General features: G+C 37.0%; 5 protein-coding genes and 1 non-coding gene across 7 annotated transcripts; 1 reads left to right on the plus strand and 5 right to left on the minus strand.

The window, feature by feature from the left end:
- Positions 1 to 1644: 1644 nt before the first annotated feature.
- Positions 1645 to 5822, minus strand: LOC106390434. The gene is made up of 12 exons (XM_013830886.3): positions 5677 to 5822; positions 5434 to 5488; positions 4675 to 5346; positions 4147 to 4254; positions 3896 to 4048; positions 3714 to 3791; positions 3383 to 3475; positions 3188 to 3307; positions 2732 to 2809; positions 2436 to 2615; positions 2249 to 2350; positions 1645 to 2179 (listed from the first exon to the last, which is right to left on the minus strand). Exons 1-12 carry the CDS (start codon positions 5685 to 5687, stop codon positions 1946 to 1948), a joined length of 1884 nt encoding a protein of 627 aa, XP_013686340.2. The 5' UTR covers positions 5688 to 5822; the 3' UTR covers positions 1645 to 1945.
- A 135-nt stretch (positions 5823 to 5957) lies between these two features.
- LOC125577105 (apoptotic chromatin condensation inducer in the nucleus-like) lies at positions 5958 to 8862 on the plus strand. Its single transcript, XM_048737860.1, has 6 exons — positions 5958 to 6159; positions 6296 to 6344; positions 6525 to 7582; positions 7663 to 7857; positions 7941 to 8092; positions 8170 to 8862. Exons 3-6 carry the CDS (start codon positions 6532 to 6534, stop codon positions 8563 to 8565), a joined length of 1794 nt encoding a protein of 597 aa, XP_048593817.1. The 5' UTR covers positions 5958 to 6159; positions 6296 to 6344; positions 6525 to 6531; the 3' UTR covers positions 8566 to 8862.
- Positions 8833 to 9378, minus strand: LOC106390430. Its single transcript, XM_013830882.3, has one exon. It carries the CDS (start codon positions 9288 to 9290, stop codon positions 9069 to 9071), a length of 222 nt encoding a protein of 73 aa, XP_013686336.2. The 5' UTR covers positions 9291 to 9378; the 3' UTR covers positions 8833 to 9068.
- A 3805-nt stretch (positions 9379 to 13183) lies between these two features.
- Positions 13184 to 13257, minus strand: TRNAV-CAC. The gene has a single exon. It is a non-coding gene; the product is annotated as a tRNA-Val (tRNA).
- Positions 13258 to 13580: 323 nt separating this feature from the next.
- Positions 13581 to 17564, minus strand: LOC106361359 (alanine--glyoxylate aminotransferase 2 homolog 1, mitochondrial). 2 transcript variants are annotated; one of them, XM_048737862.1, is made up of 10 exons: positions 17385 to 17564; positions 17071 to 17313; positions 16710 to 16940; positions 16468 to 16638; positions 15988 to 16131; positions 15712 to 15891; positions 15365 to 15590; positions 15167 to 15280; positions 15009 to 15095; positions 13581 to 14371 (listed from the first exon to the last, which is right to left on the minus strand). In XM_048737862.1, the coding sequence occupies exons 2-10, from the start codon at positions 17302 to 17304 to the stop codon at positions 13641 to 13643; spliced, it is 2118 nt and encodes a 705-aa protein (XP_048593819.1). In that variant the 5' UTR covers positions 17305 to 17313; positions 17385 to 17564; the 3' UTR covers positions 13581 to 13640. The 2 variants fall into 2 exon arrangements, with proteins under 2 accessions (XP_048593819.1, XP_013656549.2); XM_013801095.3 differs by lacking the exon at positions 13581 to 14371 and adding an exon at positions 14688 to 14903 and having other exon boundaries at positions 17385 to 17554.
- Positions 17565 to 18607: 1043 nt separating this feature from the next.
- On the minus strand, positions 18608 to 22426 carry LOC106390435 (glutathione hydrolase 1-like). Its single transcript, XM_048737861.1, has 7 exons — positions 22279 to 22426; positions 21628 to 21941; positions 19831 to 20352; positions 19504 to 19739; positions 19167 to 19431; positions 18944 to 19081; positions 18608 to 18860 (listed from the first exon to the last, which is right to left on the minus strand). Exons 1-7 carry the CDS (start codon positions 22283 to 22285, stop codon positions 18627 to 18629), a joined length of 1716 nt encoding a protein of 571 aa, XP_048593818.1. The 5' UTR covers positions 22286 to 22426; the 3' UTR covers positions 18608 to 18626.
- Positions 22427 to 22660: the final 234 nt, after the last annotated feature.

A 22660-nucleotide genomic window follows, 5' to 3' on the forward strand; every position in this document is an offset into this window, starting at 1 on the left:
TTATGATATTTAACTCTGTTCTATATTTGCTTTTACTGACTTTTTTTACCATACCATTAGATTTGAAATTTGAAAATTCCAAGAGAAGCATAATGCAAAAGGGAATATATGCAGATATCAAATGTCAAAAAATTTAAAAGTGATTTCCACGAAGTTCTTACTTAGTGGCCTCTTTCTTCCATCTCTCGAATTAAACTTCTTCTCACTAAACTATTCGTCAGATTATTCAGCTTATTAATTGTCAACTCTCTAGTCTATAGCAACACTTTTTTTTTTTGAAAAATCTATAGCAACACTTCAGAAATGTCAGTTTGTTTGTTAGGATTTTTCAACAATATCATAGCTACTGTGTATCGTAGATAATAGTATTTCTTTCTTACTGATGGTAATACAATATACAACACTATTTATACACTGAAATTAAAGGCGATATTGATGTAAATTGAACTTAACGTCTAACTGAATATTTTTTAGTATATATATAACTTTACAAAAATCTTCTTTCATCACCAAGAGACTTGATGGTGGTAAGAAAAAAAACCCCATGAGATTTGATGAGAATATATTTTGCTTGTTCATGTACATAAAAGTTCAAATGATTTTGATTGTTCTGTCCACGGACCAGTTGCACTAACTTACATATAGACTGACCACACTATGCTTATATGCCTATCTAAAAGGAATATATGATGATGATTATCATTATTATGGTGGTGGTTATGGTGGGTCATGCTATGTAGCTCTTGTTGCACTGATGGATTTTCTGCACTCATATAGACGGATCATGCCAATACTCGGTGTCACATAGTTCAGTGGTAAGCCACTGGTATGGCCATTATGTTACGATCCATATGATTCGATTCAGGTTGTCTATATTCTGTGGGCCATTTGACTCCAATAGTTTAAAGTTGGTGAAGGGAAGTGAAAACATAAACATCAAATGGGATGGAAATCTAATTTGACCTCGTTACAAATCTACATCGATCACAAACAAAGCGTAAACCTAAGATTAATATATCTGTAGTTGGTTTGGAATTGAAAATTAGTAAAACTAAGTGAAAGATCTGATAATTACACAGTTTAAACTCTTATATCTATATGTTGTTACAGCACATTTTATCAAAGATGTACATACATTTATCCTTATACGTTCGATGATATGAAAAATGTTTAATACAGATGGTGCAGAGTTTTGGCAATGTTACATCTTGAATAAAAATCTATGTTGCTTAATTCTTAGATTGCAGATAAGACAGTTCAAAATATTTTTAGCTTTTGATGTATCATCCTTTCAATGGTGCGTTTGGTCTAAAAACAATCATGTCAAAGGATATGACCAAACACCCAGCAATACAGAATGATATCGAAATTTAATTGGTTTAGTGGTCTAATCACTCAATAATTGTGATTATAGATGATGTTCATAATTGGAGTTTTGTTTATGGGTCTAATCACACTCTTCCTCACCATCATTCTTCTGTCTCAGTTCATCTTCCACGCAATGCGAGATGAAACAGACACATGAGCTTCTCGTGTGGTTTTTATTCGCTACAATTCTCTCTCTGTCTGCCAATGGTAGAAAAAAAAACTAAACTTGTTTCCACATCACCTAAACAATCACCCATCTTATGACCACAATGAAGGTAACAAAAACTTGAAATCATAATTCATGAGATTCTCTTATTTTGATTCACACTTCCTGAAACCAACCATATCTCCAGAAACTGTGATTTTAAACACCAAACCGGTGATTGAATCCCAAAAGAAACACTGTCTGATTAATCTTGCAGACATAAACACAAGAAGAGAGTATTGTAACAACCATTGATGCTTCCTCTGACCAAAAAAGGGTTGGTACTACTTCCCGCAAAATCAAGGAACATGAGGACTCTCGAGTATCGAATTAAAAAAAATTACCTTTTCATGGAAGATCTGAGAGGAATGATCAAGTGAGGCTGGCACAAGTTGCATAAGATCGGAGAACTGTAACAGCTTGTTCTGTAATTGCTCTGTTTCTTGCAAGTCTCACCCATTCACTGACTACTTCCTCGGCTTTACTTCCTTTAACGCCTTCTTCAAGTGCAGCTGCTGCCTCTGCTAGTTTCTCCTCGGCCAAGTAATTATCAACTTTCTTAATAACAGATTCAATGCCTCCATTAGCTTGGTCCACTTCCTTGAACTGTACGAAAGAAATCCAAGTAAGCAATAAAATTTCAGAGTTTGTTGCGGAAGTAGCATTACAGCATACCTTGAGCCAAGATGCTATATGTGCTAGTGAATGTGCTAAGATTCCTCCGCCACCGGGTGGAATAAGACTGAAGTGCCTAAGTGTTCCTTTCAAGGTATCAAACTGAAAATAACAAAGAGAAGTGAGTAAGAAATAAGTTGAACTGTCTTATTACATCCGTTGAGATCCTTAAATAAAATAAGTTCACCTTCTGGTTTAGCTGCAGTGTTGTATCGGTTCCTTTGGATTTTGCTTCTTCTGGAAGAGATGATAAAACCAAGTCCAAGACTGAGTCCTCGTGAGTTCCTTCAAGGTAACTCTGAAGCATACTTATTTCTTTATGGATCGGTAGTCCTTTCGAGAGTGAATCTTCCAAAGCAAGTGCACCCTACAACAACAGGAATTTACTTTTAAGTCATATATCAACTTACAAGGTGCTATAGAAAAGCATAGTTACATGACGTTAACATGAACCCACGACAAAATAAAACAGTAGTTTCTTACCAATGCAAGCTTGTGAACTGAATGACTTTTGCGAGCCTCTTCAGAGCGCGCATAGAATGCCATATGCAATGCCTTTATCTACAAAAATTAGAAGAGAAGAAAAGAAGCATGAGTAAAACATGCAGGAATTCTACTTAGTTAAAAAGAGATAGGTAACACAAATTCATATAATGTAGGCTACAGTTCATTAGAACAGAGATTTTGCGTTCAACATCTTTACTAAATGCCCATCGCAGCATATGTATGCATTTCTCAGCCTTGATGGAATTCTTGGATAACGTATTTCAAGAACAATTCCTTCACTTTCTTTGACTTGATGAAATGTTTTCAACGTGCATCTGATTTCCTAAACTTCTTCCCAATTATGATTTCGAAACAGTATGTGCATATTCTATACTATGAGGTTGGAATCATTAGATACTAGGAAATGAGATACATTGTTGCGTCTTTACTTACGTTAAGATCTGCCTCTGCCATTTTCTCAATTTGTGCTGCCTTTTCTTTAACAATTGCCGCAGTCAACTCAGCTTTTGCCATTTCTTCGGCTTTACTCAAAGCCAACTGAGCTTCACTTTCCTGCAGTGAATAAAAATTATCAGTTATGACTTTCCAAATCAACATACTATTCTCAGCTTCCTGAAATGACCAAACCTTTTGTTCAATTTCTGTTTTGAGCTTGTCTTCCATTCTCTCTTGGATTGACTTGATAGCAGCGGCTGCTTTTGTTTTCTCTCTTTTTAGCTCCTAGATAAGTAACAGTGGCACGTAAATCGAAGTTGTGAGTTTTCTTTCAACCCAGGAACATGGGAAACCGAGATTAGATGGTAATTTACAAGAATCTAGTGAAAAATCGGATCAGATGCCATGTTTATACGAGAAGCAAATATAAAACTGAACAACTTCATGTTAGTCTGATGCAGCAGTGCGAATGGGCACATGTCCTTGAAGTGAGTTAACCAAGCAGAGGTAAAGAGAGAAGCACCTTATCCAATATTGCCGCCTCCTCTATACGCATTAATTCACGTGCCCTAAGATCTCTCAACTCATTTTCGTACTTCTCCTGAGGACAGTCATACCAATTTTCAGTAAATAAAATCTCACAGATAACGCAAGGGCAGTACAGAAATTAAATCATAGTATGAGATATTTTCTCTTTCAAGCAACCTTCAAGGTTCGTAATTTTTCAGCAAAAACTTGGGCTTCCAAATGCGACTGTCTTTCTTCAGCTGCATGAATGGCATCCAGAAAATCAAGTACCAACTTTCCATCCTGAGTCATGTAGCCATCTTTAAGCCCCTCAGTCGAGTTAGGAAGAGCCTAAATCACGAAACAAAGCGGTTAAGAATATTTTCACACAGATTATCAATCAATACAAAGCCCTGCAGGAGTAGAGAGAGGAAAGTCAAGTTTGAAACCTCAGTTTCATTAGTTAGTTGCTCCCCAGCTGGTGAGGATCCATTGCCGTCTAGATTGTATTCCTTAAGGAGAGAACCTGGTGTTTTTACTTCCCGCTCAATGCCATCCTGTAAGAGAAGGATTGATTAGAGATTAACATCAAACCTTCTTTGTTTATGCAGGAAAAAAATATCAATTAGGAAAAACGTAACGTCCGCAAGAGGAGTCTTATCCTTCAATAAGGTACGTAATGTTAGACTTTTACGGACAAATCATGTCTGTACTACAAGATTTGCTCGACCTTTCATAGATTGTAAGAGATAAGTGATAATTGCGAGTCTAATAAAAATTATATCGAGATAGATAGTTAGCCGGTCTTTCAAGAGGCTGAATATTCTCCTTATTGGATTCCAAGGGACAAAAAAAATGTATGAAATGCATGAAAAAGGGGAGCTCTGAGGCATTTATCTGCTGCATTTTAACCTATAATATATTGGTTTCGTTGCGTGTAGTGCTCTTTCAAGCTCAACGAAAGAAAAAATTAGTACCTCAGGTGCCTTTTCAGTGGCAGGATGTGCAGCAGATTCCACTTCACTATCATTAAGAACCGAACTAGGCTGGGCTCTAATAACAGTACCGTCCTCAGGTTTTGGTACAGCTTCCAACCTCACATTTTCTGCCTCAGAAATAATTTCAGGGGACGCATCAGGCTTAGTTTTCGAGTCATCCGAAGAAAGAGGCAAGCTTTTCTCTGCTTTATCAGCACCATTGTCTAGAGGTGTCTCTTGTTGGTTAGAAGAAACATATGTATAACGGTCAGGCGTTGGATCAGACTCGGGTTGCACTTCTATGTCACTCTGCACCTCAGGTTGCGTTTCACCTTTACCATCCATTGATGAGCCAATCCCAGCAGAATCTTCAACACCGGGAGATACACTCGAATGATGAACCTCCTCAAGTTTTTCAGTGACGGCATCAGACTTAACAAGCTCACTTAATTTCTGCGTTTCATTCCCGAGATACTGGTCCAAATAGCCAGTCTGATACGCTAACAGAAAAGCACCAGCGATGGCAGCGCCTCCTATAACCACTTTCGAAGAACCGCCTTTAGAGCCATCTGAAGGAGGAGGAGGCACTTTCGAGGCATCTGGTTTCCCTAGAGGTTTAGCTCCAGGGACACCGTTTTTACCAGAAGTAGAGGCCTTTCTCAAATGAAATCTCTGAGGCAAGCAAGCAAACAAACACAATCAGAAACAAAAAGTATACTAAAAAACAAGAATCACCAGTACATACATGCATACACTCACCTGAGCAGCTCCCAGATTCCTCGGGAACCTCTTTATCGACAGCTCGAGAACAGACCTAATCAAATGATCAACCACACATTAAGATTCACAATTAATCAAATCACAATAACCCTCACTTTTCGAGAGATCCTAAACCTACGCGAATTTGATTTTGCTACAACAAGAGAATCGGTACAGCACTGAGATATCTCCATCGGAAAACTCAAATCGATTATACGATTTTATAAGGTTGAGGAAACGTACTTCCGCAGCATTGTGGCGTTTGCTCCTCGTGAAGAACCCAAACGGAGACGGACGACTTGAGAAGAGCTTTCCGGTGAGTAAATTATTCTCCTCTAGCAACCCCCCGTAAGCGTTTTGGCATTAACCGACGCCGTATGAAGCGCGTTTTAGCGTTAAAACGACAACGTTGAAGTGATAGCGTTAATACGACGCCGTATGAAGCACTTGACTATCAAGGGTAATATCGACATTTCCGTTGGAAATTAATGGTATTTATAATACAACCCCTTCACTTCTAGTCATCGAGTTTTTCTTCCCCGTTATCAAAAAAAAACAGCCGACGAACAAGAACCCTAGAAATTCATCCTTCGCCTCCAAATTTTGATTCCTTATCCAGAAACTAATGACGGGATAGAAGATTCCCAATGTATGCTTTATCCGTTCGTTTCCTTTAGCTCTCTCTCTCTCTCTCCGTTTCGTATCGTCTAGATTTCGTTTTCTCAGGTTTGTCTTCTTTCTCTGGGTTTGATTAAAAAGTTGAATTCTTTTCGTCTGATTTGAGCTGGAAGAGTGTAAATTTGTAATCTTCCGTGGTGGGTTTTGATCATTGCCTTCTCTAATCGTTCTTTTACAATTTTAGGGTTCTAGCGTTCGTTCACGCGTATCAACAAGTCTCAGGCCAATTCAATGTAAGTCATATCGAAAAGTTTATCTCTTTCCTATCGGGTTTGTTGAAAAATTGTAGATTTTTGCTTCTTTGCATTACTATTCATCTAATTTGTTTTTGTTGGCTAATTTGGATTAAGAGAGGAGCTTTCATTCCCCTGCTTCTTGAATTTTATATTGATTCTTTTTGTCTTGTCTCATAGACTGAAGATGTCGTCATCACCTTTTCCAATCTTGGACAACCGCCCAATTGACAAGTGGAAGGTTACGGAGCTGAAGGAAGAGCTTAAGAGACGGAGACTCACTACACAAGGCTTGAAGGTTGAATTGGTTCGGCGTCTTGATGACGCCCTTCGTGCTGAGCAACAAGAGTCTCAGAGTCTCAATACTCCTGCTACTGTGGCAGCGAATCAACAGGCTGAGATTACTAATGCAACTGGAGGCAACGTTACACCAGATCGGATGCAAACCACTCCATCTGCAGCTGAGACAACTCCAGAACCAACTGTGGTCAAGACAACAACTGAAGCATCGGCTGCGATTGAGATAACGCCACCTCCGGTGGTTTCTAAACCAGAGGTTAACGCTGGTGACCTTGATGATGTTAGAGAAGTAGCTGGTCTTGATAGTTCAGTGGTTGATGATGCGAAGCTACAAGAGCCTGAGGTTGCAGATGTGAAAGATGGAGTGGGATCTGGTGTGACTGCAACTGATGCAATAGTTGCTGATGAGGCGTTTAATAAGGCCCAACCTACAGATTCGGAGCTTGAAAAAGCTGCTACGGACAACCAGGTATCGGTTACAGGGTGTGAGGTAAAATCTGATTGTATTTCTACTGATTCTGTGCCAACTAATGAAAAAATGGATAACGAAATTGCTGCTGATGATGTCAAATTAGAACAAAATGTTAGTAAGTCCCAAGAGCCATCAACAGTCATTGGTGAATCGCATCCAATGGATGTCGAGAAGGTTTCTGTTGGAGGTGGAGATGTTAGTGATGCTGCTAATGCAGCAGATATGACCAAAGGAAATAATAATAATATCGATGCAGGCGACTCAGAGAAGTTGAATTTAGATAGAAGTTCTGGTGATGAGTCTATGGAGGATGAGCCTGAGTCCAAGCAAACCGAATCAGTTACATCTCATCAAGTGGTGGATAAGTCTGAGAAAAATGATATTGTGGATGCTGGGAAAGGGGAGGCCCTCGAGAATAAAAGCCATGCACTTGTTACTTCTGACAAAAGAAAGCTTCCTGGTAATGGTAAGGCTTCTCGTTTCTCATTTCTTTTATGTGTTATGGCTACTTATGATGAAATCATTTTTACGTTTACCTCATTGTAGATCAAGAAGCTGTTGGAAACAATGAGCCTGTGAAAAGGCAACGCCGATGGAACTCTGGGAGTGTTAAAGTTCCTGAAGCACAGGCCACTAATAGCGTGGCACCACCCACTACAACACCGAAGTCAACTGGTCTGAAGCGTGATTTCTCCCGTTCTGACTCTTCGGTTAGTGAGGATGGACCCAAGGAACGTGTGGGTATGTAAACCATCATCCCTATATGTATGTTTCCATCTCTTGCTCGTTGTTTTATAATACATGTGCTCAATATTTGTTGGCAGTTCCTCCATCATCGAAGGAGCCTACGGATTCACTCAGGATTGATCGTTTCCTTAGGCCGTTCACACTGAAAGCAGTTCAAGAGCTTCTGGGCAAAACTGGAAACGTCACTAGTTTCTGGATGGACAGCATTAAGACCCACTGCTATGTATCTGTAAGACCGCTTCTTCAATCTTTTCGGTTTACGAAAATAATGTCTTGTAACTGATTGTTGTCGTGGTGTGAATGCAGTATTCTTCAGTTGAAGAAGCGGCAGCAACAAGAGAAGCAGTGTATAACCTCCAGTGGCCAACCAACGGAGGCCGCCTTCTGACAGCTGAATTTGTTGGATCAGAAGAAGTGAAGGCGAAACTGGAATCTCCTCCTCAGGCTAAGCCTCCTCAGCCACAGGCTCAGGCTCCTTCTCGCCCACCAGCAACTACTTTGCCACCACCACCGCCTTTGGCAAAAGCACCTCCAGTCATTGAACGTCTTCCTCCTCCACCTCCTCTAGTTGCTGAGGAACAAGAGGCTCCCATAGTCACTCTGGACGATCTTTTCAAGAAGACAAAAGCTATCCCCAGGATATATTACTTGCCCTTGTCAGAGGACCAAGTTGCAGCTAAACTTGCGGCTAACAACAAGTGATCTTGGTTGCTTCTTGTGGTGATTTCATGTCATTGTTTTCGTAGCAGGCTTCTTAGGGAATTTAGCTCAGTGCGGACAAAAGTTGAGGACTTGGTTTGGCTATTATCTAGTGTTAGAACGCAGGAGAAGACTTTTATGTTTTTTTACTAGACTTTTGCTTGGAACTTATTTTGCTGGACCTCTTTGCTCTCCATCTCCTTTTTTTTCTTTTCTTCTATGGAGCTTTGAACTATTGTTGGTTCAATAAATAAGTACTGAAATACTATCAATCGTCAAGTAAAATTCTCTCGTCATAAATTTTAGTTGGAGTACAGATCCATTAACATATACATCTTGCATACAACAACCTTTTAACACTCAAACAAGTAATTCACATATGACCTTATATAAACAGACCAAGATATGTTTTAGACCCATACCATATACACATACAAACACATATAAACATGTTACATACAAGACCAAGTTACATGGAGATATGTCTGAATCAGTCCTTCCTTACTTTAGATTTCACTCTTGTGATTTGGTCTCTCTACGTGTTCACTGTAAGATGAGCGGGAAGGGTAGATTCTGTTAGACTTCCTTCCTGTGTCCAAAGAGGTTTCACCGACAGCGAGACTTTGGGCTTTATCTGCTCTCTCCTTTTCTCTCTTTATCTTCTTCTGCTCCTTGAGCTGCTTCTGCATAAGATATAATGGTGCGTAACTTGCTCCTATGGATGACATTTTCTTTTTTAGTGTTTGTTAACGAAATGAAGAATGTTGTAAGAATGATATGTAGTTTGAGAGTTTTCAAGTGAATGCTGAGTTTCGTTGAAGAGTGCCTATTTATAGAAGGTTTATAAGACTTCGTTACCCCTTATTTTATATAGATATAGTTAGTTTTCATTAAAGCTAATTAACTAGAAGGAATTGTCATCTAATATGTGGCTTTCGCTTTAAGGGCGGCTCTTATCTTAGTGACATAAGTTAAAAGTTATGGTCCATTATATTCATCTTCGCCATATATAATATCACTAATTTTTGCATTCTTCCCTAAGTAATCTGAAATAATTAATCGAACAAAACTATATAAATTAGTATATTGTTCAGATTAGTGAGTTTCCATCTTATAATCAATTAATAAGTTATAAATATTTCTACATTACATACAAAATTATTAGTGATGTGAAATTTTAGAACAGGTAAACCATATGCGTCCAAGATATACTGATCTCCAAATATAATATATCAGTTTTAGGAAAATACTATCAACATATGAATGGCGTAGCTTTTACTTTATGGGCGGCTCGTAGATTATTAGATGAATGGCATTAGACAGCCCATAGGTCGATCAATAAAACTGTGGACTGATGATTATTTTATCATCAAATTGACGAAACGATGGAATAGTTTAACTGAAATAGCGGTTTCACAAATTTATATGATTGGTGAGAAACTAGGTTCTGTATAAATGCTTGCACATCGTATCTGATGTGGTTCAACCACTCATGTATACTTGCTTTATGTATTAGGTACGTAGCAATAAATTTGATTTTTTTTTTTGAACACCACTTTCATTAAAAAACTTAAAGTCTACAAGAGTTCATAGAACTACAAACATAAAACCATACAACACAAACGATAGATTTAGAGAAACCTCTAAGATAAAGAGACAGCGAATTCATAGCAAAGCTTGAATGCGTCAAATTCACGGCAGTGCCGGAAGGTTGAAGTTTAGTCACATTGAAAAGTGACGTTGATATCCAATCCGCACCTCGGAATATCGTCGAAACGAGATCCGCTGCATCTTCAGGTCCCGAACGGACCGCTCCACAAGATAGCAAGACGGTTATAGACTTGGAAATACACCTTCGCACATGGGCAGAAGGGGAAACACTTCTTCGAGAGAAGGCAGGTGATGATGATGATGGTGATGAGTATGGTGATGAAGATGACAACGAGCCCAGTGAACCCACCGGTAAAAAGACAATTAGTGTTCTCTTCAAGAAAGAGAGGTATGACATTGTAAGCATATTGGTTTCGGTAAACAACCCGATGAACCCATCGGAATTCTTTAGCAAGCTGGCCAAGTAGACCAGCCTACCCCATAAACAAATGGGCTTTGAAACTATGCTGTGAGACTGAATGAAATTTAGAAGGCTCACCAGGCCCAATCTACAAGCAAATAGGCCCATCTCACAGGCTTGAGCGGTGCTGTTCCGTTGACGTTGACAGGAGCTCGGGTCGCCGGAAAGGGAGCAGCGACGGTTGAGCGGAACAGATGAGGGGGTGAGTGTTGGTGCTGATCTCCGGTCTTCCGAAATAAATCTAAGTCGCCGCGGAGAGGCTCGTCGGAGCAGATCTCCTCCTCGATGGGACAACAAACAAGCATACATCATAACTAGCGGGGACGGCGGTAGATCTGAACGGTGCTTCATAAATCTAGGGTTTTGAGACGTGACTACCTCGAAGGTTAAGGCTTTTTCGGCTGTTAAACCAGAGTTGCAGTTGCAGAGCATTGGTGAGTCACGGTGGTTGTGGCTGACAGTAACAGAGGAAAAGTGGGGAACCCCCCAGAAAATAACGACTCCGGTGGAAAGCGATCCGAAAGGCTTAACCACGTCGTCCCTGCTCACCTTGAGAGACGGTCTCAACGAAGAACCGTCGACGGCGTGAGAGACGATGAGAGCACGAACAGGAGCGATGACGATGAAACGGGAGCTGATTCTTACAGATCTGAGCCCAACAAGACACATAACGGTAAGCGTGAGGCGGTGAGCCGAAGAGGAAACCGAGAACATAGACCGGGAGCCCCCGGAAAATGAAACAGTCACAATGTTCTCCGACCAAGACAAGGAGACGGACGAAACCAGAGAGCTTGAACGGATAGAAGATAAGAGGAGAGAGAGACGTAGAGTTTTAGAGGGTCGACGCCGGCGAGCCATGACTCCACCGGCGTCGGAGAGGGGACGAGCAAACGGCGCCTCGATAACTGGGACTGGGAGAGTCTTTGCTAGGGCGAACGAGAAGGTGTTTGGTCTCCACGCAATAAATTTGATTATAACATCAACTTCTGCAACGTGCAAATAAAAACATTATCTTTCTCTCCCGGGGAACGTAAATTATTCCTACATTCAATAATACTAACAAGGTGTGAGTTAAAAGACGTAGAATGATAAACAATGTATAAGTAATATTCATTCCATTTCATTATAATTGTTGTTTTAGATTTGGACACACAGATTAAAAAAATAATTAATTTTGTATATTTCTTTGATAAGAACATCATTACCACTAGTGTATATATAAAATTATGTGAATATAAATTAGATCATATGCACGTATAGGTGTATACCCTATAAATTAAATCAAAACTTTTTTTTTGTAGTTGCAAATGTAATATGGTTATCACATTAATATGGATCTTTTAAAAAAAGTTATATGGTTAGCACAGTGATTTTAGAAAAATATCGTTCTTATATATCGTTGTATGTTAAAGCAGAAACATAAAACGTGCATGTCCACATCTAATTTGATGTAAATGTGTACGCATGTTATGTGTTCGTGATATCCTTTACAAAGCACATGTGTTTAGAAATTGTTCGAACAGTATATAACATCTTTTTCTCTTATCTTTTAAACAAGTCAAATTTCACATAAAGAAATAATAACTGGAGTTCGACTAGTTGGCCACTAATCTCCGGTCTCCACCTATATTTTGACTACTTAGATGATCTACTCATCAATAAAATATGATTTGACTTATTAGATTGTTTATAATTATTGAAGCACCGGTACCTCGTTAACTTCTATATTTACGGAAAATACTTAGAAACCTTGACACCAAAGGTACTTAATAGTAACACAATAACACTTAACCATGGAAAAAATTATCGATAAGTATTCTCCAATAGTATATAGCTAGATTCACATATATACACACAACCACATGTATATAAGGGACCTAGGAACATCATGGTGAATTGGTGATAGTGATGAATTGATGATAATATATTAAACTCCATGATACTGCTAATTGCTAATTAATTATCTTTATGGATAGTTAAATATAATTAGCACCAAACGCTAATGGAAAACTAAAGTTGAGATGCTTTAAGGAAGGGCACACGCACCTATATTCACCAACATAACTTTTGGGATTTCATAATTATTTCTACATTTGGCTGTAATTGACCGACTTATTCAATTTATTTAAATTAAGGCTATCAATTAGTTTTAATTAAAGACTTAGAAATGGCGGACCGACTTTAGTTATTGGTTCATGTGGGTTTTCAAATTTATGTATATTTGCTAATGGACAATACTTGCCATCCCACTCCCGAAATACATCACTATCATAATTCACTCATTATATATGTATCACCAAGAACTGATATATGCGTTAATCCATAATAAATTTGAAGATTAACTAGTTTGGAGCCAATAACAAGTGATTAAGGGACAACTTGTCTCATACCTCTCTCTAAAGGCCAATGCATAAAACTAATCAGACTTCTTTTTTCTACTATTATTCTTGACATCTCAATCCATATTCTTTAATCAAACGTTCATTGTGGATGATGGAACCAGCAAGTAGAATCCTATAAGGGTAACTTAAAAATGAAAATGAAAAAATATGTCTGAGCCCGGGTTCGAACCGGGGACCTCTAGTGTGTGAGACTAGCGTGATAACCGACTACACCACCCAGACTTTGATGCAAACCATTTGTCCACAAGAACATTTAATCTCAATGCAAATAGTGTCTTTTAAAGTGTTGTACAACATAACTGGCCAACGTATATTCATTGATCCGCTTTCTGCATACGTGACAAGACGCGGAACGTAATTTGTTAACAAACAAGAAACTGATAGTAATCAAAAGTAGAAAAAGGAAGATGATCTCTTCGTTGCTCTATTTCGTTTTGAAAACGTTTTGATTTACTCAACGTATTAGTATAACATAAAGCTGACAAACTCTTGTTTTCTTTGGCCTTCTGACAAAAGCTCCAGTTTTAATTTACAAGGACGATAAGTATAATATTAATAGTAAGATTAGTAATTTACAAGGACAAAGTTGACGTAGAACAAAACTGTTACCAATCGAGTTTAATGTTCCTTTCAATGTAAAGTTTGTCAATATACTCTATGATAGGTTGTGACGCTTCCATGTACCTCCTCATATTCTTCTCAACAGATTGATCAGTTTCGTTAAGCCGTAACAGAAGTTGATCCCTCGTCGGAAGTGTATACATTCCAGCATAAACCGCGGTCCTAACGGCCCATGTATGAAACGGTGCACATACCTCCGTATAAGCTGTTGTCGCAGCGTCTTTCAAAGAATATTCATCCGTCATCAAGAACTGTTCGAAAATTGCTCGTATTAGGTCTAAGCCTTGTCTCACACGTCGTAAGTTACGCGAACGGCTTCCTGGTGTTTTCACCGTCGCGTTCTCCACGTCTAGGTCCAAAATATTCTGTAACGTGTCTAATGTTTTCGAGGCTTCGACCAAGTCTTTAACCTTGGAGATGTACTCCATCTCAGCAAATTTGAAGGCGAATCCGAGGCAGCTGAAGAGGATGGAGACGTGAGTGCATGCACTGCAGAAAGCATCAAGACTCAAACCGTCCTCATCAGTAGATATGTCCGGTTTGAGCAGATCCGCTAGGTTTTCGAACGCTTCGGTGATTACCGACAAAGGTGTGTTGACTCTGGCTGGTGTCTTGCTACACACGGCATCCTCGAAGGTGTCGTCTTCGTCCTCTTCTTCCTCCATTACCTTCTTTCTCCCCGCCTCTTCCTTTTTATATAGCTTCGCCACGATTGCTGAACTTTAGAAAACGCTTTGATAATGATCGTGATGGACTTACGAGGAAATGAAAGATCTAGTGTCTGCGGTTATGTTTTTGAGACGTGACGTTTTGCAAGACTTAAGGGTTCACCAATCAATCAAGGTGAGAAAGATTTTTTTATAATGGAAAAACTTTACTATATAAAGAAGAATGGCTAAAAATGCTTGCAATCTATTTTGGTGATAAAAATATGATATATTGTCTTTTGTCACCTACGTAAAAATTTTACAACATCTAAATGTTAGATTTGTCAAACATACCTTATTAACATTAACGTTTGCAGTAGTTAATTTTTGTAAAAAAAATCTATAAGAACTCGGGATTATATGTGTATAAATAACACTTATGGATTATCTTGATTTATTCGCAAATCAAAGGAAGATGGAGTTGGATAGCTTCATTAAAAGGATGGAAAAGATTAAAACAGATCACACGATCCTTTAAAACTCTCGTCTGATTTCTTCACAACCTGGAGATGGAATAGTCCAATGCATCTACCAAGAAATCTGTGGATACAAAAAACAATTAATTACATTGTACATCTAGCTAGTTGAAACCGAAAACAAAAACAAATTGTCGTCATTAGAGAAAATATGTATATATGAATTTACCTGCATCATCTTTGGTGAAACACATTGGTGGTTTTATCCTGAAAACATTCCCATGAAGCCCTCCTTTTCCAACGAGGATGCCAAGTTCTTCACAGAGAGAAGAGAAAGTAAGATTCTCGTTACTCAATTTGATGCATTGGCTATTAATGTTAGTTTACCTCTAAGTTGCTCAAACAAGACAGCTGTTTCAGCTTTGGCTGGTGTCTTGTCCTTCCGGTCAGTCACAAGCTCGATCCCAACCATTAATCCTCTTCCTCTCACATCTCCAATTACTGAAACCAAACATAAACGGTTAAGTTAAAAAAATAGAGTACTAATCTGATTAGAAAAATCTCAAATATTGTTTGTTTACTTACTATCATGTCTTTTCTGAAGATCTTTCAAACGTTGAATAAGGTGTGAACCAACTTCAGCACAGTGTGTTTGACGTCTCTCCTTATCAATAACGTTTAGAACAGCAAGTCCACCAGCTGAACACACTGGGTTTCCACCAAAAGTGTTGAACTGAATCTTTGTAGCTAAAACGCTAGCGATCTCTGGTGTAGTCACTACAGCTCCTAATGGTAATCCATTTCCTATTCCCTGTGAGCAGAACATGTACACTTTCTCAGCAAAATTACACCATTTTTTTGGAAGTTAATAACAGTCAATATAATCGATGATTAGAGAAGAGAGCAAATGGTAAGAATTTATTTTGACAAACCTTTGCCATTGTAACTATGTCAGGAACTACATCCTGTGTCTGAAAACCCCAATAATGACTTCCTGTCCTGCCAAATCCAGTTTGAACTTCATCGGCGATGCATACACCACCAGCTTTGCGTACAATGTCATAAACCGACTTTAAGTAACCAGGAGCCAATTCTACAGCTCCTCCTACCCCCTGAAAGTTTAAAATGATAATGACATGGTGAATAGAGGTGTAACTCAAAAGAAAAATAGTTTTTAACTTAATGGTTCTTTTAGACAAATAAAAAACCTGGATGGTCTCTGCAATAAAACCAGCCACGTTTCCAGAAGTACCATAGTCAATATGGTCTTGGACATCTTTAGCATACATAGAACCATCAGAACCAAATACTCCTCGGTATGGATCTGGATTTACAACATGATGGATCTCCCCCTGCATAATAACAGAGTTGGCAGCACAAAAGTTACACTTAAATAGCTAATAACAGAGTTGGCAACACAAAAGTTACACTCAAATAGTTCCAGAATAGATATATACGGAATAAATATTCCAACCGGCTAAGTAAATAATTGTTACAAATAATGAGGAAATTAATAGATTTAGATAAGAATCAACATAAAATAAACCAAATTTGCATACCGGACACATGAATAGAGAGAATTATATTGCAAATTTTTTTTAACTCTCATGGGTCAAGTTAAAAGACTATATAGTCACACAAATGTTTATGAACTTTTCTCATCAATCAATTTGAACTTGGGGACAAACCTGTGGTAAAGGGTACTTCCATGTGTTAAGAGCTGTGAGTCCAATAGTATTAGAACTTCCACCATGATAAGCATTTCTCAACGAAATCATCTCAAGGCTACCAGTATAAAGCCTAGCCATCATCATTGCTAGCTCATTAGCTTCTGAGCCAGAATTCACAAAGTACACAACCTGCATCCAAATATTATGAAAGCACTGATTCATCCACAAAAAGCAATAACATAATAACCTCACTATATTACCTTTAGGTTTCCAGGCATCTTCGCCGCTAACGCTTCAGCGAAATCGCCTATAGCGTGATGTAGGTATATGGTTGTAGCGTGCTGAAGAAGCTTGCTTTGTTCATTAATAGCGTTGAGTATGTCGGGATGGCAGTGACCGCATGAGACCGTGACTATTCCAGCAAAGGCATCGAGGTAACGCCTACCGGTTTCATCAAACAAGTACTGCATCTTCCCTTCCACGATGTTGAGCTGCAAGTAATACAAATAGATCAAGAAGAACCCTAAAGATTGATCATAAGAATGCAAAAAAAAAAATATTAATCCTTTAAATACAACTATATATTAGATTTGTGCAGTCAAGATCACGAGAAGAACGTACAGGCTTTTGGTAGAAATGGAAAAGAGAAGGTCCGAGAAACTTCTTCCGTTTCTGGAAGACTTCATCTGCGGAAGGACCATTATACGGCCGCGGCTGGTAATCAAACGGCGGAAGCTGCGGCGGAGAAGAGGTGGAGTAATCAGAGCGGAGGAAGGTGATCGCAGGGGAATGGATCCGGGAGGAAGTTGAAGCTCTATCTACGACTCTCTTGAGAAGTTGCCTCTGTAAAGCCATTCTGCTGTTCTGTACGGAGTAGTTAGAGAAAGATTAGGACCAATCACGGTCTTTATAAGACTGCTAAGTAAGATTAGTACATGGAATCACAAGGTTTTGAGAGATGATGACGTGGCAATATGATTCTCAAAAAAAGATTCCATGTGAATTAGATTTGCGGTACTGACACAGTCACACATCATCGTCGATATCCTCTGCAAATTAAAATAATGACTAGAGGCGGAGTATCCAAGATACCATCCTCGAAATCAATTATTAATATTTAAAATCTACGATGATAATACCGAACAAACGATGATATAAATCTTCTAATCATGCATTATTGCAAAACTAAAATCAATACATTAGTTTACGGATTAGGCGTCATATGCGTCCAAACCAAATGCACCATTGTTATTTGCACGGTTAGAATTAATGATATATTAATGTGTTGATTAGAAATGTTTTAGTGGCTAATTTACGATTATTAAAGTGGTCGAAAGATATACTACAAAGATTAAGATCTTTCAACAATATATAAATGACATAAACACTCCATACGATTATAATATATCTAGGTTTGGCTGCGTGATTCTGATTTTTCACAACATCATTGTTTTTATGTTCATGAATGTATACCGTCTTAAGCTAATTAAGTTTCTGTGTTATCTTTTAATAACCAAAAAAAAATGATGACAAAAAAAACCAAAAAACATATACCTAACTATTAAAATGAACATTATCTTAGAACAAAAATGTTAAATAATTAAGATTTAAGACGCATACCTATTTCATTTGTTTTTTTTTTTTTTTTTTTTTTTTGTCAGCCCCTATTTCATTTGTTTAATAAGAAAGAATTGAAACATGGAAGAGTCAGACGTGTACGTGACTATCGCTTGCAAACGTAACACAATAAAGTCATGTTGATAGAGCTGTCGTTGATAACAACCAAAGCATTTGATTTTTAAAAGCTATTAATTACTCTTATTCCTAACTCATTGATCTGGCTTTAATTTGGTCATCGATACGTACTGAAACCGAAATCATCATATTTATTTGGCTAATCACCAATACAAACCAAAGTTCATAAATCTCTTTTTTTGACAAAGTTCATATCAATCTTATTAAATTAAAAATACTTTTAAAATGTTTAGAAACATGGATAATAGTATATCAATCTGCAAAAAAAAATTACTATTGTTTTGAAACATAAATAATAGTATATTAAAAAAAAAGTAACGAGTTTATGTTATTAAAAATTTTTTGGATCAATATTTTTATTTATCATGATTAAAAGTTAATAGTCATAGTTTGATGCCATAAATTATGAAATCCTGTGTATCTTAATATCCTGAGGGGAACCCTCCTTTTCTTGGATCACTAACTGCTACAAGCCTACTCGTTCCGTTTGAATTTCCACCGGATTCTACAACTATTAACTGAGAAATTGCTCCATCAGCGATCGGCGTTAGGACATGACCTTTCTTCTCCAAAACGTCTCTTGTCTCTTTAGGAAGCTCAAAATGATCATCGTAAACCGTCTTCCAATCCTCATACGAAATTCTATTTGGTATCAGCTGCAAAATGACATCACAAAAAAATTAGCTATAAACAAAAGAACAAGAAAGTTTCTAATTTGGGTAAAAAAAGATGCAAAAACCTGGTGGAAGATTCTTGGAGCCATGACGGAAGAGAGAGGATCCATGTTGAGGAAAAAATGATTCAAGAAAACTTGTGTTGCTCCAGGGATGATATACAATCCTCCACTCGCACCAACTGCAGCTTTCACTTTACCGTCCTACAGAAACCAAAGCAGAAAACACTGTCATTTAGAATCCCAATTCCGACTTTCGTGAGCACAAGTAACATGTATTTTGACCAACCTTGAGTACAATGGTGGGAGACATTGAAGACAAAGGTCGTTTCCCGGGACGGATGAAGTTAGCCGGTGCTGGAGGCGGCACATCTGGTTGGGGCTTCATGGGGATCGAGAAGTCGTCCATTTGGTTGTTCAGAACGATTCCGGTGCTAGGGGACAGCTTTGTTGCCCCAAAGTAACCGTTTACTGTAGTAGTCATTGCTACAACATTCCTCTCCTTATCTATTATTGAGAAATGGCTCGTCCCATGATCATGAATCTCATTCCATCTACAAAATAAGAGAAGAAACATCATAAAATCTATTCGAATAAGATGGATTTTAATTGATAGAAAAACTTACTTGCCACCATAATATTTAGGATCAAAGGTTTTGTCATCGTTGATCTTTTTCTTCAGTTCTTGTGCAAACTTTGGAGACAACATATCCGAAACAACCTTAGTAACATCGACGAAATCTGGATCCCCGAGGTTCATTCTGACCGCGAATGCATGTTTTAGAGCCTCAACTAGTCGATGAACACCTAATGGTCCCGCAACACCCTTTGGAATTCCATATTGAGAAAGAATATTCAAAATCTGCAACACAAGAAAACTCCCAAAAATTAAATAAATGTAGGGTTTGATGAAATATAAATTTTTAGCCAAAAGAAAAAAAAAACAGACTTACAAGCACCATTGAAGGGCCACCAGAGGAAGGAGGAGGCATACCGAGTAATCGGTATCCAAGAATATCGTTAGATAATGGTTTTTTAACTTTAACTTTGTAACTATTCAAATCTTTCAAAGTTACTATCCCTCCCAACTTTTGTATATCATTCACCAGGTTAACCCCAACCGTGCCATTGTAAAACACTTTTGGACCATGCTCAGCGATTTGCTTAAGTGTGAAAGCCAATTTTGGGTTACGAACAATCGTCCCTGGTTTCTTCAGCTCACCATTTGAAGCAAATAGCTCAGAGAGACCACCTTTGTCTGCTAAAATATCATCTCTGGTCGCGTTCATCTGCATATAAAGATACTTAGAAATCATGTATCCTTCAGCTGCCAGTTTCTCTGCAGGGTACACTAACTGCTTCCATGGTAGCTTTCCGAGTTGTTTCCAAGCAGTGAATAGACCTGCGACTTCCCCAGGGACAGCTACTGATAGGGGTCCTTTCTTCTTTAGTTCAAGATTACCGCCATACATATCCTACATTAAGAACGTTAAGGAAAAGTCTACTTAAGCTCAAAGGAAAAGGCTACATATAATAATGAATACAAAACAATTTATAGAAAACGATAAAATGATTTAAAAATGCTTTTAAGTCAAATAATATAGTGAATAAGTTAATGTTATGATTGAAAAGCATTCTAAATGGATTTTTAGTTCGTTGATTGTATGTTTTGTATTATTATTTAGAGAGAAAAATAAATATTTGGCAAAAATATATAAAAATTTAAGAAAACATTAGCAAAAATTTTATAAAAAGAATAAAATGATAACGAAAAAATAATAAGAAGCTGAAAAAGATACATAATATATGTTGGAGAAGTTAATGTGATAATTACATATATAATTCCACAAACATTTGTTAATACTAAATATTCATCAATTATTTTTACATCAAATTTGTAGAAACTTTATAATTGATTTTAAACTAATTGAAGTTGAAAATTATATTTTTAATGTTTTTAATTAGGAAAATATCCTAGGATAGCACTAAAAAAGTTTCTGTCACAAATATAGTTTCAAAGAATCAAAATGACCAAAATGTTTCATTAAAGAGGTAAATATACACTTATACACATAGGATTAACTAATTCAAACCTTAAAGTTTAGAGTTAAGGGATGGTGATTTGAGATTAATATTTAAAATTTTATAAAGTAGAAAATAAATATTAGAAATTTGAAAATAAAATTTTTAAAATAGTTTCAAATAGTATTTTCGAATTACAAAAAGAAATTTTGAAAAAAATAAAAAAATTCAAAAAAAATTCAAAAAAAATTATAAAAAAGTTTGAATTTGAAAACATATAATCTAAAACTATTAAAATATTTTATTTTATTTATTTTATTTATTTTATTTTTATTTTTTTATTTTTTATATATCTAGGGTATTAATGTCATTTTACCTATTAAATGAAACATTTTAGTCATTTTTCTTCTTGTGGTCTATTTTTGTGATTAAAACTTGAAAAATGTCTATTTATGAGAATTGCCTTTTTAATTATTATTCAAAATTTATGACATTATATACATAATATATATTTTCTTACAATATTTATATCTTCGAATTTGTGGAAAACATCTAGTCTATATTTTTGAAGAATGCTAAGACCATTATCCCCAAATAATATGTATGTTATACACCAGGAGCTAAGAAAAACTATATTATATTTTTCAGAAACGTTTAAGGATAACACTTATTTTAAAATGCATATTATGACAAGAGGAAAAATAACGCATTAAGCAAAACATAGTTACCTCAGTAGCTCGTAAAGGAGCGACCTCTCTAAAATCATAAGCAGTTTCTTTACCACTAGCCATCTTAACCACTGCAAAAGATCCACCGCCTAGACCGCTAGACCCTGGATTCACAACCCCCAAACACAGAGCAACGGCCACAGATGCATCCATCGCGTTCCCTCCTTGACGAAGAACATTCATTCCGATTTTTGAACACTGCCCATGGTCTGTCGCAACCGCAGCGTTAGACGCAACAATACTGTGCTGTCTTTTCTTAGCCGCCACGTTTTGGAGAAATGCGAATAGAAGAAGAACGATCGTTACTGTTCGAGCTACGGTGGATGAAGAATCAAACCAAATATTAATCCACAGATGATAAAAAATAAATAAAACGTTTGAACGACAAGAGTTTCGTTTAACAAAACTTTTGAAAAAGTGTCGAGACTTATATAACTTATTGGACGTTGAATTTTTAGTTCTTATGAGTTCATACTTATGAATATGAGTTAAATATTTTTTTGGTAAAAATATGAGTTAAATATTGAAGCTTGTTAGTAGCAATCAGTCAATTTTCACGCTAGAAAACCAAATGAGTTGACAAAGAAACTAACTATATATTGAATAATCGTTGACGATTCTTGTATAGAATTAGAGAGAAAAATAACTTACAATTCATTTGTATTTCACTTGCAAAATATTGAATAAAAATGAGATTTGTTCAAACGAATATAAATAGGACGCTGTGGTTTTGAGCTATCTTGGACGATAGACAAATTTAGAATCTATAAAACCTTTTAAAAGTTGCATGTCCTTTATGTACTCTTTTAAGTAGTTCCCTTCTTTTGTCAATGTTATAAATATTCTTTAGACTACATCGGTTAAGTGTTAATCTACCTATATTTAAGAAATTAAGATATTCATTAATGATACATCACAACTTTCCTCAAATAACACATCAAGTTATTAGAGATTTGTGAGTCCGTGATCATAATTATTAACATATTGATCGATATCTGATTTTACAAATAATAAATTCATAAAGTAAAAATAA

This window comes from Brassica napus, chromosome A8 (assembly GCF_020379485.1).
Source record: "Brassica napus cultivar Da-Ae chromosome A8, Da-Ae, whole genome shotgun sequence".
NCBI lineage: Eukaryota > Viridiplantae > Streptophyta > Magnoliopsida > Brassicales > Brassicaceae > Brassica > Brassica napus.